This window comes from Buteo buteo, chromosome 6 (genome assembly GCF_964188355.1).
Source record: "Buteo buteo chromosome 6, bButBut1.hap1.1, whole genome shotgun sequence".
In the NCBI taxonomy this organism is placed as follows: Eukaryota; Metazoa; Chordata; class Aves; order Accipitriformes; family Accipitridae; genus Buteo; species Buteo buteo.
In genome coordinates this window covers 11,790,843-11,807,077 of record NC_134176.1, presented here as the reverse complement: position 1 = coordinate 11,807,077, position 16,235 = coordinate 11,790,843, and the positions used below count along the sequence as shown (strand labels likewise).

Here is a 16,235-nt window from a genome sequence, read left to right as displayed (position 1 = left end):
CGGGGGAGAGAGTAGCGGTGGCGGAGTTTGAGGGGGGGGGGGGGGTGGGGGTGTTGGTGAGGGGGGAGAAGATGTCGGGCTGCGAGGCCTGCGACGCCAAGAAGCTGGTGCGCTCGCCCAGCGGGCTGCGCATGGTGCCCGAGCACCGCTCTGCCCGCAGCCCCTTCGGCTTGGACGAGCCGCCCTGGGTGCCCGACAAGGAGGTATCGGTAGGGGCGGGGGCGCCGCCATTTCATCCTCGGGGGAGGGGCGGGGGGGGCTTCCCTCCCCCCCCCCCCCTCGCCCGCCCTACCGGCTCCTTGTGGCAGCCGGTTGCCCCGCGGGGGTCCTCGCCGCCTCAGGGGGGCCGCTGCCCCGGCGGTGGCCGGGACGCGACCGGTCCGAGGGGCCGGGAACCGAGGGGTTGAGATGGGGCTTCTTCCCCTTTCTCGCACGCCGCCGCCTTTCCCGGCACCTCCCGCTCTCCCTCCGCCGTCGCTGCCTGCCGGGGCACGGGGGGGTGGTCGCAGCGGCTGAGGGGGGGCCCTTTGCACCTCGGGGCGGGGGGGGGGGTTGCCAGCTGGCCGCCGGGACGCGCGCAGGGGGCGGCGGGGCTGGCCGGGCTCTCCCGCCCGCCCGGTGCTGAGGGGTGCCGGGCAGGCTCGGCTCGCCTCGGCGACCCACCGGGGAGCGGATCAGGCTGGCCCGGGTGCGGTTTTTGTAGTTGTGAAGCACAGGTTTTTTTACTTCGGTGGGAGTAGTGGACTGAAAAGGATAGGTCTGTTACTCGTTCTTCAGGGGTGTGTGGCCCTGTCGCAAAAATTAGTGAGGAACTTTAAAGTGTAGTGAGCCATGCAGCATTAACGTTTAGTGAAGTGCTCTTTAAGTGCTTATAAAGGTAATTCTGAGGACCATGTTGATTTAAAAAAAAAAAAAGATGCTAAGTGTTAATAAGGCGAAGTTAGAACAGCCCTTCTGGCTCCCAGTGTGAATGTTCGTAGTGTTAAATGAGTATTGAATAACTTGGTCTGTTTCAGTCGACTTTGCCTTTAAATAGTTTTCAAGTAAACTATGTGATTATGATGTTCTAGTAAATTTCATGTAATATGCATTATTTGTTACCAGTCCATACAACTAGATGCTAATACAGCTTAGAATCAATTGTTTGTTTATTTGTTGCCAGCCTTCTGTGGTGTGGATGCATGCCAATGCATTTAAATGTGACCAGAATTAAGATTTATTTTAGATGAGCCAATACGAATTTAGGCAGGGAGTCATTAAACAAAGTCATTCTTTGCCAGACACTGACATGGTTGGTCTGTTTTGTATGGGAATGCTATGTCCTCCTTGGTTAGGAATGAGGAAGAAAATTTTGCTCCTACCTGGTATCTCCTGAGGCAGAAAGTTCTCTGTAAAAGTAGTAATTCTGGAGACTTGCTCTGCTAGCGCAGCTTCTGCAGCTCAGACTAACCTTTACCGTCATAAGGTGCATGATTCGTCAGTCAGTTGTTGGTTTTGTCCAAAATAACAACCCTTTTTTGGAAGGTGACTTTTTCAACTTATTTCACACAAGTGGTCTGCTAAAATATCTTGTAGGAGTTTTATCAAGTTATTCTCTTCTGTACTTGGGGAATAAAAAAAAAAAAAATAAAAAAATCCTCCCTGTCATCAGTAGCAACTGGTTATCTGTCTTATATGAAGTGTAGGTAAGATAAAATTTTCCGTGACCAGAGCTGAGTGTCATTTGAAGGTATCAGTGCCCAGCTCTCAGTGCTCCCACCTACTCGGCACCGTACATGGTGTGGTGCACTGGGTGTGTTGCAGATGGGGTGTGTATTTATCAGCATGTAGCAAAATCTGAGCAGTTATTGTGCAAGGGGTTCTCTTTGTGTTGCGTGGAGTCTGCTTTTGCTGCGTCAGTGACTTGCTGTGCCCTGTGTGCACTGACCTGCACCACCTGGAAATGTGATTCCTGGCATCATCATCATCAACGGATAGAATTTGTGTGTAACAGTTAAATTGAAGTTAGTTTTATTCCTGACCTTCTGAAACGTAGTTTTATATTTCAGTAGTCTTTGATTATAGCAGACTAGTTTCATTTTAAAAAAGTAAGGTACTTCTAACTCATTCTAATACATAGTACCATCTTAATTCAACTAAAGTTTTTTTGAGGATAGTGGTAGGATTTATTTGAACTAGTTAGGTATATTTAAGAATTAAGACTGTGTATTTTAGATACATCAGTCTGATGTGTGTTGTTAGTTTGAATTTTATATTACAGTTGTATTGCAGGTATTCATTCTCCTTAAAATTCAACTTTTCCCCTCTAATCTGTTGGTCAATAGGCTGATGGTGTTGATTTGTGGCTGAATGTTGCCTTTTATCAGACTCAGATATTTGCTATTGAGAGGAAGTGTATTATAGGCAAACATTTTAAATGCATTTGTTAATTCATATTCTTTATCTTGCATTATTGTTGTTTTGTAAAAAGTTATTTTAGTAGATTTCTTGAAGTGTGTTGAAGTTCTGACATCCCTTTGGTTAATGTTTACCAAATACGTTACAGACTCCTTCCTTAAATAAAGCAGGTACACATTGTACAGGGAAGCTTATAGAATCCATGTTTTTATTAATAAAATGAAATTTAAAGAGATAGTGTTATCTAGTTAATTAATTCAGCAAGAACTCTTGCTCTTGTTACCATATCAGATGTAATTAAAAAAAAAACATGTTCTTTGTCCAAGACAAGGGACTGGTATTAGCAAATGTCGATCTGGCTTTTCAAATATGCTGTCTTCTGCTGTGCAGCCAGTAACAGTCACAAATTCAGTAGCTTTATTTTTCTTATGCAGGAAGAGTCTACTGGCTTATTTTTTAAAAGTAGAGCCACTTAAAAATTACGGCAGTTAGTAGTTTTGTGAAACTTCTTTAACACTGAAATACATTTCAATTTTTTAATTTTATGTCACAAGATTATACAGTCTTAAAATATCAGTTATTTTGAGGAGTTTGAAGTGTAAGACTGAAGCAGGACTACAGAAAACTTTCCTTTTGGTAGTCTTATTTATAATATAAATAATGAGGTGGATAATAACATGAAAATTTGTGCTGAGCATCATTAAACTTGAGACAGAGCTTAAAATGTTGGTCACTGCATGTGCCTTGTCTAACCTGGAATTTCTTTGTTAATCACCAGCAGAGCTCAACTGATGATGTTCCTATTAAGGAAATGTTGGACTAGAAATTGAGTAAAACTTGTATGTTCAAATGCAGAGGTGGCCAAACCTCATGACATCCAGCTGTGTACCAGATCTTTATGTGGCTGAGGAACGCTGCGTGCCTCAGAGCTTGGGATGTGCAAGAGGAGCTCACAGATGTGGTGACGGTGATTCCCTAGGGCTCCTGGATTGCTGCGGGAAGGAGCTGAGCTTTATGTAGCTGGGTTCTCTGTTGGCTCAGGCTCTTGGAGCTGGCACTAGTTGTGTGACAGAGCTGTGCTCGGACTGCTGATGAGTTCTTGTAGCTGAGGCAATGAATTGGCCTTGTACAGCTGTAATATCAGAAAGCATCATGAGCCATATCTGCCATGTGTTTGCATTGTGGTGTTTTCCACTCTAGCATCAGCTGTTTTCGTTGGGTGTGTTACAAGGTGCGATTTGATGAGCTTGTGAACTTTCACATCTGCAAAAGTTCACTGTGTTAACAAGCTCAACCAGGTGTTACCTTGCATCACTTCTTGAATTGCTTTGTTATTGTATATGCAAATAAAGCATATGAAGTGTAACTATAGCTTTCTGTCCGTCTACAGTATTCTCACCTCTGGCTAGATCCAAAGTATTATGCAAATTTGTTAGCACATTTAGGCAAACCTGTGGGAAGTTCCACTCTATTTGTAATGAACTAGCTCTCGGTATTTTTAAATTAATACCGAGATCCAATAACTGTTAGATGTTCTTCCATTTTCCTCTTGCTATATGAAGTAATCTGATACCAGTATTAGTGGCATGTTGATTGTATGTGAAACGAACATACTTGTGACATGCATTTTTAATTTCTTCATACCTATTTGTTTCCACTTGACAAAAAAATCAGATTTGCACTAGTTTTTTAAAAACCCTGTATCTTGGAGACACAAAAAGTTAACTCAAACATCACGTGTCCTTCTCTGTAAATGTGATAAAAACCACTTCAAGCAACAAAGCTTAATTCAATACTCATGCAGTCTGTATAATTATGTCAGCATATGGATGAATAGGAAGAATTCACCTTTCAAGATGTTCTTCAATAGAGATCTCTTCCCAGGCAAAGTAGAAGTTGATATTATGCAAATGGATTCACTTGATTCTGGTTACTCAAAGCAGAAGTGCCTTGAAGGAACAGTGTTTCAAGCCTACTTGTGTTAGAACATTCTGTGGTGCCTACTACTGTATGCCATTCAATTTTGTGGTTTATTTATGACTGCTCTATGCATCAGGCAGTGTTACCTGGAATTGAGAAATATTTTTCTTTAGAGTTTCTATTAAATAAGAGGATGGATAATTTTGTTCCTTCCTGAAAAGCAACTTGTATGTTTAGTGTGACAATGTGTATGAAATCTATTTAGGACAGTGTTTAGAAGAGCATTTTTTTCCCCCTAGTTTGTGGCTTATGCTTTCTAATTTCTGGCAAAAAAAAATACATGTTTTCATTAAGAAAATGAGTTAGATGCTTGGTAAATTCAAAGTATACCAAATTCTTACCAGGTCCAGCTGACAGACAAGCTATTAAGCTACACATATCAAAACCTAAAACACTAAATCAAGATCAATGTGCAGTAAAATGTGGTATTAGCTGTAGAGTACTACTTGTTACAGAGACGAAACCTGGGGAATGCTGAAGTTGCTTTATGCTGAAGGTTATTCATCAGTGAATGTTAGAATAAGCTTTTCTATAGCCATTGTGAAAAGAGCTGGTTGGATGCCTTAATTTGATATGTTATTTGAAACAATACGGGAACACTTACTTCTGCTTCTTTCTTGTGTGGGATTTAGAAATAGATGGCTTATTGTAACAAATATTGCAAGTAGCTATTTACATTCCGTTACAGTGACTGCAGTTACTCCATATTTGTTAAACTTCTGTTTAGACATCAGAACACTTCATATAAATTATTGCAAATTATCAACAATCTTCTACTTCAAAAGGATGTGAAAAGTTTCTAGAGAATTTTAATTTAGGTGTTGTAATATTTTCTTGGCTGTAGTTGTTGAACTTATGACAGTGATTGAGTATCTGCTGAAGCAAAAGTCCCTGAAATAGACGACAAAAGCTGTTGTAATCTGAAGGAATTTATAGAAGATAAAGGGTTAAGTATTGAAATATGTTAAAGGCAAATGGTTATTACTGTGTTCTTAGCAAATAGCACTGGCTCAGCTTAGGGCATGTTTTTAAGATGACATTCTGCTGTAGTCTGAGATAGTCCGGTTTGAGGAGTGTTGGTTTCTAGAGTTACAAAACTTAGTACAGGATCTAACCATGTTCTCCTGATTCAGATGTCAGGCATAATTTTGCATTAATATTTGCAAATAAACAAGTAATAACTGCATTATAAGCCTTGCAGAGTGGTTTTTGATATGGTAGATAAAAATATGTAAAATCTTGGTGAAAATCTAGTGATCTAACAGCTGAATATCAGCCCTTTCGTAGGTGACGCTCTATAAAGAAAATTTTAATTGTCTGACAGTCACTGATCACTTCTGGTAGTTGAGAAAATAAAAACTGTCACCTCTTAAACTCTACTTAGTTGCGAGGGAGGAACTTCAGTTTTTTTCTGGCTTTTCTTTTGGGAGGAGTGTGGGTGTAAGCTTGTTTTAGGAAAGAGATATTTCAGGAAGTGACATTTTGTAGCTGGAATAAAAAGTCCTAGTGACTTGGAAGAAAACCAAGTATCTCCTAGCATGTTTCAAAAATGTGTAAGTATTGACAGCACGAAAATACGTAAACAATGTTTGAGAGAGTCAACAGAGCATACAGTGAGGATGACAGTTTATATAAAAACAGGTGACTCTGGAATATATTACTATCTCAATAGCTAAACATAATTAAGCATAATAAGTACTTCTGAAATATAGTTTTGACTGCTTGCAAGATGCAGTATTCCTTAGGGTGAATGAGTTTGGCAGCTTTTTTTGTCTTGTTATTTTGCTACATCAATATTAAATGAAAGCCATCCATGGTGAAAAGATAAAGGATGGAAATTTGTTGGAAGTGTTTCTTTTTTAGGGCATAACATAAAGCTCAGTTGTCGTATATGGTAGTAGGATTAAAGGTTTAGAAATCTTGTAGATTAATCTTAATTTGTACTGTTTTCTAGTGCCCAAGATGTATGCAGTGTGATACAAAATTTGACTTCATAACTAGAAAGGTAAGAGACATCAATGAAATGTAAAGGATTAACTGTTACAAAATACTAATATGGACTTACTTTGATTGAAAATGTAGATGATTTCAGCAGAATAGCATGCAAAGTCTGATGTAACTTAAAGTAGTTTTTGTTTCTGTTCTGCCTTTTCAGAGTAGAGGCCATTTTTGTTTTAATTCTGTTTCTTTGAAATTTTTCTTCTTGCTCAATGTGTAGTACATAGAGTTTTTCCAACTTACTGGGTACCCACAGATTCAAGGGAGGAGTTAGAAGAACTCAACCTGCAGTGGGCTGCTAACATCAGTACTGACGTAGAAACCAAATCAACTAACTCAGCTGTGTTTGGGGAGATAAAATTAGTTGTGGAAATGTAAGCAAACGTGTTTTCAGGAGTTATGAATTATAATCTTATATTAAAGAACCATATTGTTAAATTGTGGAGAACTAAAACTCAGATTCTCCTTCTGTTCTAAAAGTAAAACAGGATTTATCTCAGGTTTGGGAAAGGGAATTTCTGATTAAAGTAGAAAGTGTAAACCGCCTTGATTGCTGTGAGCCATAATTAGGCTCACTATATGAAGAAAACCGACTAACATTAGAGTTACATTATGTTCCTACATAAAAGTAACCAGGTCACTGTGGAATGCATGCTGGTGTGCAGAATACTACTATCAGAAAACATTCTGCTGATATTGAGGTTTCTGCATGGGGAAGGAAAGCAGCCTCCCAAAAAAGGCCAGCAATGATTTTTAGCAGGGAATGTCATTCCTTTGTATGTTGTTTGGAGGGAGGGGGAAGGAGAAATTGTAAACCAGGCATTCTAATATGTTATACCAGATAGGTATACGTTTTCAGGAGGCCTGAAGAGCATTAGGATGTCAGTTAGTGATCCTAGTAATAGACTAGAATAGACTATTTCAGTTGGAAGGGACCTACAATGATCATCTAGCCCAACTGCTTGGCCAGTTCAGGGCTGACCAAAGCTAAAGCATGTTGTTAAGGGTGTTGTCCAAATTCCCCTTAAACACTGACAGGCTTGGGGCATCAACCACCTCTCTAGGAAGCCTGTTCCAGTGTTTGACTACCCTCTCGGTAAAGAAATGCTTCCTAATGTTCAGTCTAAACCTCCCTGGTGCAGCTTTGAACCATTCCCATACGTCCTATCACTGGATACCAGGGAGAAGAGATCAGCACTTCCCTCTCCACTTTCCCTCAATCAGAGAGTGTACTTTCTCCTAGTTCTTGTTTTAGTTGATGGGTTAAGAGCATCGTGGTTGGTTGGTTTGAGTGTTTTGGTTGAGAAGCACTAATTCATTAGGCTGCTGTGTTTTACTTGTGTTAGCTTTGGGAAGTAAATGGAGGTAGCCCTGGGAAATAGGTACTCCAGAGAGTTTTGCATAATATATGGAAGGAAAGCCTAACACTGACCAAAACTGCAGTGTATCAGTTCTTTGTATCAAGCTGTTCAAACTTGCTTTGAGCCACAAATCAGTTCCTGCTTGCCTGGGAATACTTGTTCTGACATGAGAACTTGCATCAGGAAGACTTGCTGGGACTGTCACACCCCAGTAGTGATTTGGAGCATAAGCCACTTGTTGCAGATTTAGTAGCTGTGAAACACAGTGTAATAACTAGTTCTGATTTTGCAACTTCATTGGATTTGTACTATGCTACCTGGTATTTCTGATAGAGAAATAGCTTTAGGCTTTAAGTATGAAGATTTTTATCTTTTTCCATGGGAAAAACTTGAGAATAAGTTTTGAGAGAAGAATAAGATCTCCAGTTGAACTTTCCCAAGATCTTTGCTTGGAAATGGGAAGGGACCTAGAAACAATGCTTTTCTTGTGTTTTTATTGACAGTAAGGTGAAGGATTTACTGGACACTGGAGAAACCCTTTCAGTGTTTTGTCTGGTCTGTGTCAGAAGCATGTTCACAGAGTGCCAACAAAGACTTATAGTGCTGTTGTTCGTATATGCTCAGTCTTTTGTCTTCAATCTTCAGAGATTTCTTTCTACTATAGCAATTAAATTTCCTTTACCTATCCCTCAACTTGTATGTTTCACACCTGAGAAACTGTTCAGTTTCTTGGGGAGGAGGATATTTAATGTAGTAACTTCTATCAAATTATTCCCTAACAGTTTCCTTCCTAAATAAATAAACAAAATGTTCTCTCATGCTTAGCATCACTGCAGAAGGTGTGGAAAGTGTTTCTGTGACAAGTGCTGCAGTAAAAAAGTGCCTCTGCCTCGCATGTGCTTTGTGGACCCTGTGCGTCAGTGTGCTGAATGTGCCCTCATCTCTCAGAAAGAAACAGAGTTTTATGACAAACAGCTTAAAGTACTCATGAATGGTAAGGACTGAATGCATATATAAGCTAGTTTGATCTCATTTATACTTATTCAAATGCTGTGTTAAACAAATCTGATAAACAGCAAGAGTAATGCCTCTTGTCAAACAAGCTGCAGTTGTGTCCTTTAAATACTGTTTTGTTGTCATGCTTCTTGTTTGCCAGTTAATAATTCTGTGTTATGAGTTTGTTTAGAGATAAGTTTACACTTTTAGTCAGTTTACAAAGAGTGATTTAATTAAAGACAGAGGAATTTTTAATGCCTCTGAGAACAGATGTGTGTGCAGTTGGCATTTTTATTAAAATGATGCATCTTCTGGCCATATTCCTGTCATGTTAAATAGGGATGAAAAATAATTTACAGTAGAGAATATGTTAGTATTTTCTAACAAGATACAGTGCTTGTTTCAGGCTTCATCTGTGAGCTTTGATCTTGTCCATGGCCTACAGCTATGGTTGATGGCAGATCATCATGAGTGGTCAATTTTGCATAGCATTAAAACTACATGCAATACAGTAATTTGTGTTCCAATTACATTAAGAAAGCTGAGTCTTCAGTTTATAAAATCTTCTCTGATCGTTTGGTGCCTTTTGATGGGCTCTCAACTCTCGGCATGATGCCAATGTGTATAATTGGTAAGCTAAACCACAAGTCTGATTAGCATGAATGTTCTTAGGGAGATTCTACGTTCAGAAAGGAGTATGCGCATCCCTGTAACACACAAATCATTCTTCACTCTGCAAATGATGGTGTAGAAGAGTTTTTAAATAATGTATTTTCAACTGAAGACTTTTTTAAAGTTTGTCCTGCTTGCATTCGTGTTATGAAATTGAAGTCTGAAGTTGTTCCTGGCTTGCTGTAGAGCCACAGATCTCAGATGGTGGTTGTGATGATCTTGGCAGTTTTGTGCTGTTGCCTCTCTGTTGCTTCAGCAGCAGCCTGGGGGCCCATGCTTAGGGGCCAGTGAGACTGTGTAAAGTTGTGAAATAGGCAGCAAGGTGAAGCTGTCTGAGGCCACGTGGTTCAGATAATGGAAATGGACTCCAGACAATTTGGCAGGGCTGTATGTTGTTATTTTTTTCATTTCCCAGACCAACAGTATTGGGATTAGGTAATACAGGGAGCGTGAGGCATGGGGGAAATAAAGTGGTTAGGCGTGTAGTCTGCTTTATTTTAAGTTATGAATCACTTCTAATGTAGCTAAGATGACTTTCCTGATGTCAAAGGAGCTGTTTTGAGCAGGAAGAAACATAACATGAAGGCTGAAGTTCATTGACCTCAAAGTAAGACTGAACTAGCCTTCAGTAATGAAAAAGAGGTGTGTTTACTAAGTGTAGAGCTGAAGGGCACATCCTGCTATTAGATTCTTCTGACAGTTTTTTAAATACTGAAACAATAGTTTGTATTATGGTGACAAGATAGGGTTTTTAATTGCCTGTTTTTGCCATCTCCAAATCTGTTGCCATTTTTAAAAGATTAATCTTGGATATCATCTGTATTTCTACAACATGTGGGAGAAATTACATAGCAATTGTGAAAGGTCCTGTGATTCAGAACATGATAATTAAAGATCAGCTTTTTATACTTGAGTGTTCTGCTGATGTTAATCAGTTTAACATTTCAATTAGTTTCTTAACTCGCCCAATTCAGTGTATTAGGTGCAGTAAGTAAAAATCAGTTATCCTTTTTGATACTTGAATGTTCCTTCCTAAACTCTGCATTAGAATACTAAAACATTTCTTTCCAGGTGCTACATTCTTTGTAACTCTAGGATCATCTGATAAATCTGAGCTCATGGTTTGTCGACTTTCCAACAATCAGAGGTGAGAAAGATTGACAGAATTGCACTTGTAAACTGTATTGTTGCACATACAGCTATATTATTATCTAATAACCTAAACAAAATAAGATTAACATGATGTGGGGATGTTGGAGAGAGTAATTGGACTGAAAGGATGGATAAAATTTTATTGGAGTAAGTTTGTTTGAATTTACTAGCAGTGTGGATCTGAATGCTTTGGAATGGTGGACCTCCACTCACTGATAATGCCTCTCTCACTGGAACACAGTATTTTTGCCAGCTAATAGGAGGATCATAGGAAGTGGGGGGCAGGGAAAAATCTGTAGCCACTGAAAAAAGCTTATTTTGGAATGATTCTAACACTGCACTGTATTGCTTAACATTACAGCCAGAGCATTACTTTGGTCATCCCTATAATTTGGTTGGCTAGAACACTTTAGACTCTGTGTTCTCTTCTTCCCCCAGAACTTTGGAAGAATGCTTTTAATATTTTGAAAGGGTCTCCTGGCAAACTGAACTGTAGGTTTTGTGGTTTGGTTTTTTTTTTTTCATTTAAGTGAAGAACTTCAATGAAAAGTAATTTTTTCCTGCTTGATTTCTCTCCTTCCCCACCCCAAAGAACATATAAACAGCTAGTCACTGAGAGATTATGTTTATTTTTTTTTCCTTTGATTTGGACTTGATATGGTAGGAAAAACCCCATTTTTTTAAAAAAGAGTTTTTCTTCTGTTATGTAGATATCTGGTTTTGGATGGAGACAGCCACTATGAAATTGAAATTATACAGATTTCAACTGTTCAGATACTTACAGAGGGATTTACTCCTGGAGGTAATTTTTTTTTTCATTGAATGCAGATTAACTATTAAGAAAAAAAATGTGACTTTGTAATTATTGTTTGAGCTAGACAGTGCATTTCTCGGTTATTGGTAACTTAGGTGTAACTGTTAGTTACAACTGCTCTCGGAATGAAGTGCAGTGTGTGCAACCCTATCTGTGGCTAGTCGGATTTTGGGGAAAACATAAGAATTACAGCTGTAATATGGGAGAGCTTCTCAATAAACTTGAGTAAAGGTGGTCATCATCTGTTCTGATCCTTTCTCTTGGCTAAATATAAACATCTATTGATTCAAAAGCTCATAGGAGGGAACTGTTAGTCTTTGGTAGCTTCCATTTCAGAATCCAGCTGGGATTTCTTCTCTACTGGTACAGTTGTGAGGAAAGTGAGAGAGAAACTCGGGGGGAAGGGCGATATAAATACTTAAACTATGCTTTCTTCACTTCATTTAAGATTAAAGGGTGGCCAAATGAAACTGGTAACACCTGAATCAGAGGGCAGCTACTTACTGCCTCATCTCTTACCAGATTTTAGAGTATTTCAGGATGAACTTGAATATGATTTCACTGAAATGAGAACAAACAAGGTCAGGAATTTTAATAATTGTTCTCTAGCAACACCTCTGTCACTGCTGGAATTTTCTAATCAGACAGCCTATCTGTGCAATATTCAGTCAGTACAGCATGTTAACTTCAATGAACTTAACTTGGTACTGAAATCAACCAGATTTGTTGCCGAGTTCCTTAATGCTCCTGTAATTCCTTGTTCACTACTCTTCTGACTGCTGTATCTTTTTGCCTGCCTGCCTTCTTGATGGTAGAAAAAGATATTCACACTTACACCAGCCTTCTGGAGAGCCAGCATATTACTGAAGGTATCGCCAGTACCTTTGAGCATGACTCACCTAAGCATGTTGTCATGGCCCCTCTCCCATCTTTCTTCCTCTGTAGTGCTGTTTTTTTGCTTGATCTCTAGCTGTTCAGCTTAAGTTATGTTCAAATCTGACATGTACCTGTCTCTTCCCATCTGTCTGTTTAATAAACTGAGAATGAATGTTTTTTGTAACTTTTTGGAGGAGAACTAAAACACTCAAGGCTGCCTTTAGACCACATGTGCTATTGTCCATGCTAGAAGAGAGAAGGGAAGATGAGAAATAGTATCTTTAGTGGTACACAGTATTACACATCATCTACTTCAGCAGAGGTGTGATGAATTGTGTATACCAGAAATGAATAATATGCTTCTTCTGTACTGTCCAGTAAAGCTTTGCACTGAATAAATAAACTGTTAATTAATGGCTTGCTTTTACACATCTTTAAAAGAAGATGTCGTTATGCAAGGTGTGTTCTGCCTGACTCAGTAATGTCCTGGAATACCAGACATGGGCAAACTGGTCAAGGCTGTAGGTGTTTGATTTCCACTGGTTTATCTTTGAGTAGCCCCTTAATCTGTTACTTTGACCAGGTAGATGTAGGATAAACCAAAATCCAACTTCATCACTTGCTCCCCTGCAAGAGGAGCAAATGGCTACTTTTACAAACATTGCTTGCAGGCTTTTGATCAGGTTGCTTAGATCGAGATTGTCTTTGTTCGGCTGCTTGGGTTTTGCAGTAATGGCCCCAGGAGCCCTCTCACACACACGTTTCTGTTTAAAAAGAATTTTGCAAAAAGTGTCCTTCTGTGTACAGTGGTGCTGTTCCTGGGGCTTAGTTTATGCTCTACTGCTTCAGGAAATAGTGCCAATAAAGTGTGGTATTCTAAACAAAGCTTTTGTTTCATTTCTGTATTTTTGCTTTGGTTTATCTTAACCTCTATGCAGCTAGAGTAAAAGACACACAAACATCTTGCTATCACACTGTTGTCACAGCAATGTCCTTTGTAGCGGATTTTGTTCAGGAAGCAAATGATGTTGCCTGTCATTATCTAGTCTTGCATAAGCATCTTTCCCAACCTTTGGAAGGACTTTGACTGCTATGCCAGACTTTGGATCAAGCAGGGATCCCTCTTTTCTATCACTTTTCTAACTGGACATAAGTAATTCAGTTTGCAAACTGCAGGCTACAGTATGAAACTATGGCATCTACTTAAGAGAAGACATGCTAATACTAAAATATGAGGGTATTCTTAGTGTGTGTATCTAGCGGCTTTATCTCATGGCTTGTACAAGTTCTGCCTCAGTGATTGCCAGGGAGAATTGAACGATACTGAGTCTGCACAATCCATTGCCTGGCACTAACACCCGTGGTCACTACCTCCTCTGATGTGGCAGTTGCTAGTACTTTGAATTAAGTGATGAGCTAGTTTTCTTTAAACATGCTTATTAGCTAGAAGTTGTGTTAACTTAGTTGGTAAAACCTGTTGCTGTTCACGATTTTATTTCTTTTTTCAGGAGGTAATACTCGTGCCATAGGTATGATTCTGCAGTATAAGGTACCAGGATCAGAGGAGCTAACGCAGATGAAATTTACAGCTAGTGAAGACTTCAGCTGTAACAAGAAGCTGTCAGCAAGCTGGCTGGCAGCTATGCATAAGGTAAGCAAAGGAGGCAAAACTTATAGAAGGCTGAAGAAAATCTTTACATAGGTTGCTTAGTAGCACTAAAGAAGCACACAGCCTTAGGAGTCTTTTTTTTCTTTTTTTATTTAAGGATTCTAGGGCCTTGTTGCTAAGAAAACAGAAGCTATGGATGGTTGTTGTGAACATGACTTTAACTTTATGCTCAGATAGCTGAAGAAAGATACACACTACAAAGGGTTTCCCAAGATCTTATGTGTTTTAGGTGAAAAGTAGGAATTGGACTTTCAAGTTCCTTGGGTTTTTGTTACTCACTGAAAAATGTGCATTATGAAATACTCTCTTGAACCTAAACTCAGCTAATTGTTTTTACTACTTCATGAAGGTTCAAAGAAGTTGTTGATTTTTGAAAACAGGAAGAGAGGTGAGGGCAGGACCCTGGGGAAGACTTTCATCTTTTGTTGCTAGGCATTGTATGGCTAATGAAACTGAAGTTCCTATTTCATAAGTCAGAGTTATGGGAGAAAAAAACCAAAACCACCCCAGCTAGTTCTGGAACTTTGTTCATCTGATCAGTTGATAATTAGAACTGTAATTTATAAGCTGTCTGCAAATGCAAGTGTGTGGCTGTTTGCTACTCTACTACTGTTGTTAAGCTCCCCAGCCACCGCTAACCCCAGCATTTCACTCTGTGTTCAGCACAGCACACTCAAACTTTGTATTGCTGTGTGAGTACAACTTAGCTCTTCCTTAGACCTGTTCCACTTTGTCTTTCACAAGCAATGCAACTCCTACAAATATGGTGAGAACTGGCACTTCATGGGTAACCTTAACACCCTAACACCCTCCCTGTGCCCCAGAGTTGTCTCCTTTGATAGTTCAGTTTGGAGTAACTGACCAGTGCAGTGAGACTTTCAGAGGTCCTAGTTAATACTGCATAAAAGGACTTGCAGCTAGAGAATTGCACATCTGTTCCCGCTGCAGGGGCTTGATTGCTCCTATAGGATGAGACAAATGGAACACCTCACCAAAACTTTGCAAGGAGGAGGCAGAAGGGGTAGGAGGAATATCAGAGTAACTGTTTACTGCATGTGATTAGACAGATTACCAAAATCTCAGAAACTTCTATTACTTCTAGCTTTTCTAAAGGCAGTTTTGATCAGAAAGGGTCATTTCTGACCAAGAAGAAACAAATGTGTTGAGCTAAAGTCTTCAGTGACCTCAGGTTCTGCACTTAAAGTAACCCTGAAATAGTCTCAAAAGTTACTCTAGTGCCTATGTAAATGCTATTAAATGCCTTAGACTAAGGAAAATAGAGGAAGAATTTAAAGCCTTGGGTTTAAAGGAAACATTTGGAGGAGTAGGAAGGAGATGGAAGTGGCTGCAAGTGAAACTTCATTTAACACAATAACATTTTGCCTTCATGCTAGGCAACAAAACTTCTTTATGAGTCCCGGGACCAGTAAGAACAGCAAACTGTTGGCTGCTTGAGGGAAGACACCAGCCTCCATGGACCTGCCTCTCACTTTTTGCTAATTTGACAGCTGGTAACATTTGCTGTTCTTGACCCTTTCTCATTCCGGTGTGGTTCATTATGTAAGAACTGGCAAATGCAATGTGAGTATGAGTATTCACTATAGTGTGCAATATGTATACAATTAATGCTTTAAACAGCCTCACCTTTTAAGACTTTGTATATTTTGTTAAGCCTGTATTGGCACTTAATATGAAAGTGACCTGCACTACAGCTAATGTACAGCACAACTTTTATAGTAACAATTATAAATACTGTTTGCTACAAAAAGCAAACAAATGTGTATGTCTCTTCTGCAGAGAATAGCTTTTGGGTATAGATCTCAGGTTTTTCCCTCTATCCAAATGTTTAAAATCGATGTACAATAAAATCTGCCTTAGATATGATTTTATAGAAATCACTTGGGTTTTTTTAAACATTTCATTTTAAACACATAAATACTTCACCAAATACCACCAAATTGGACTTACATGAACATGACCTTGAAACTTAACTTCTGTAATAAATAAGCTTCCAGAATAATTTTTAGTTTTGTATTTTCTTTTTGGTAACTAGCTTTTGTTAATCTAACTGTAATGCTAGCTGAAATTGTATACAATTTAATGTACAAATATGAATAAATTAATTCACTTATTTAAAAGAATGAGGTGATATTTAATTTCACAATATATAACTTCTTTAATGATGGATGCTGTGGTCTCTACTCTCTGAAACTTTTGACTTCTTATAAACAGCACCCTAATTCTAGTTCTAAGTGTTGATAATTGCTTCAACTATTGGCATGAATCCTTTAGCTACACCTGCTGAGCCAAGTGTCATTCT

The 16,235-nt window shown here is 39.1% G+C and overlaps 1 protein-coding gene across 4 annotated transcripts; it reads left to right on the top strand.

Moving 5' to 3' along the window:
- The first annotated feature begins 45 nt into the window (after positions 1-45).
- ZFYVE21 (zinc finger FYVE-type containing 21) lies at positions 46-16,227 on the top strand. Of its 4 annotated transcripts, none has more exons than XM_075029731.1 (8): positions 46-203; positions 6,332-6,382; positions 8,562-8,730; positions 10,476-10,551; positions 11,267-11,358; positions 12,186-12,239; positions 13,755-13,897; positions 15,310-16,222. In XM_075029731.1, the coding sequence occupies exons 1-8, from the start codon at positions 72-74 to the stop codon at positions 15,343-15,345; spliced, it is 753 nt and encodes a 250-aa protein (XP_074885832.1). In that variant the 5' UTR covers positions 46-71; the 3' UTR covers positions 15,346-16,222. The 4 variants fall into 4 exon arrangements, with proteins under 4 accessions (XP_074885832.1, XP_074885833.1, XP_074885831.1 ...); XM_075029730.1 differs by having other exon boundaries at positions 54-209; positions 15,310-16,227; XM_075029733.1 differs by lacking the exon at positions 46-203 and adding an exon at positions 2,450-5,930 and having other exon boundaries at positions 15,310-16,224.
- The last annotated feature ends 8 nt before the right edge of the window (positions 16,228-16,235 follow it).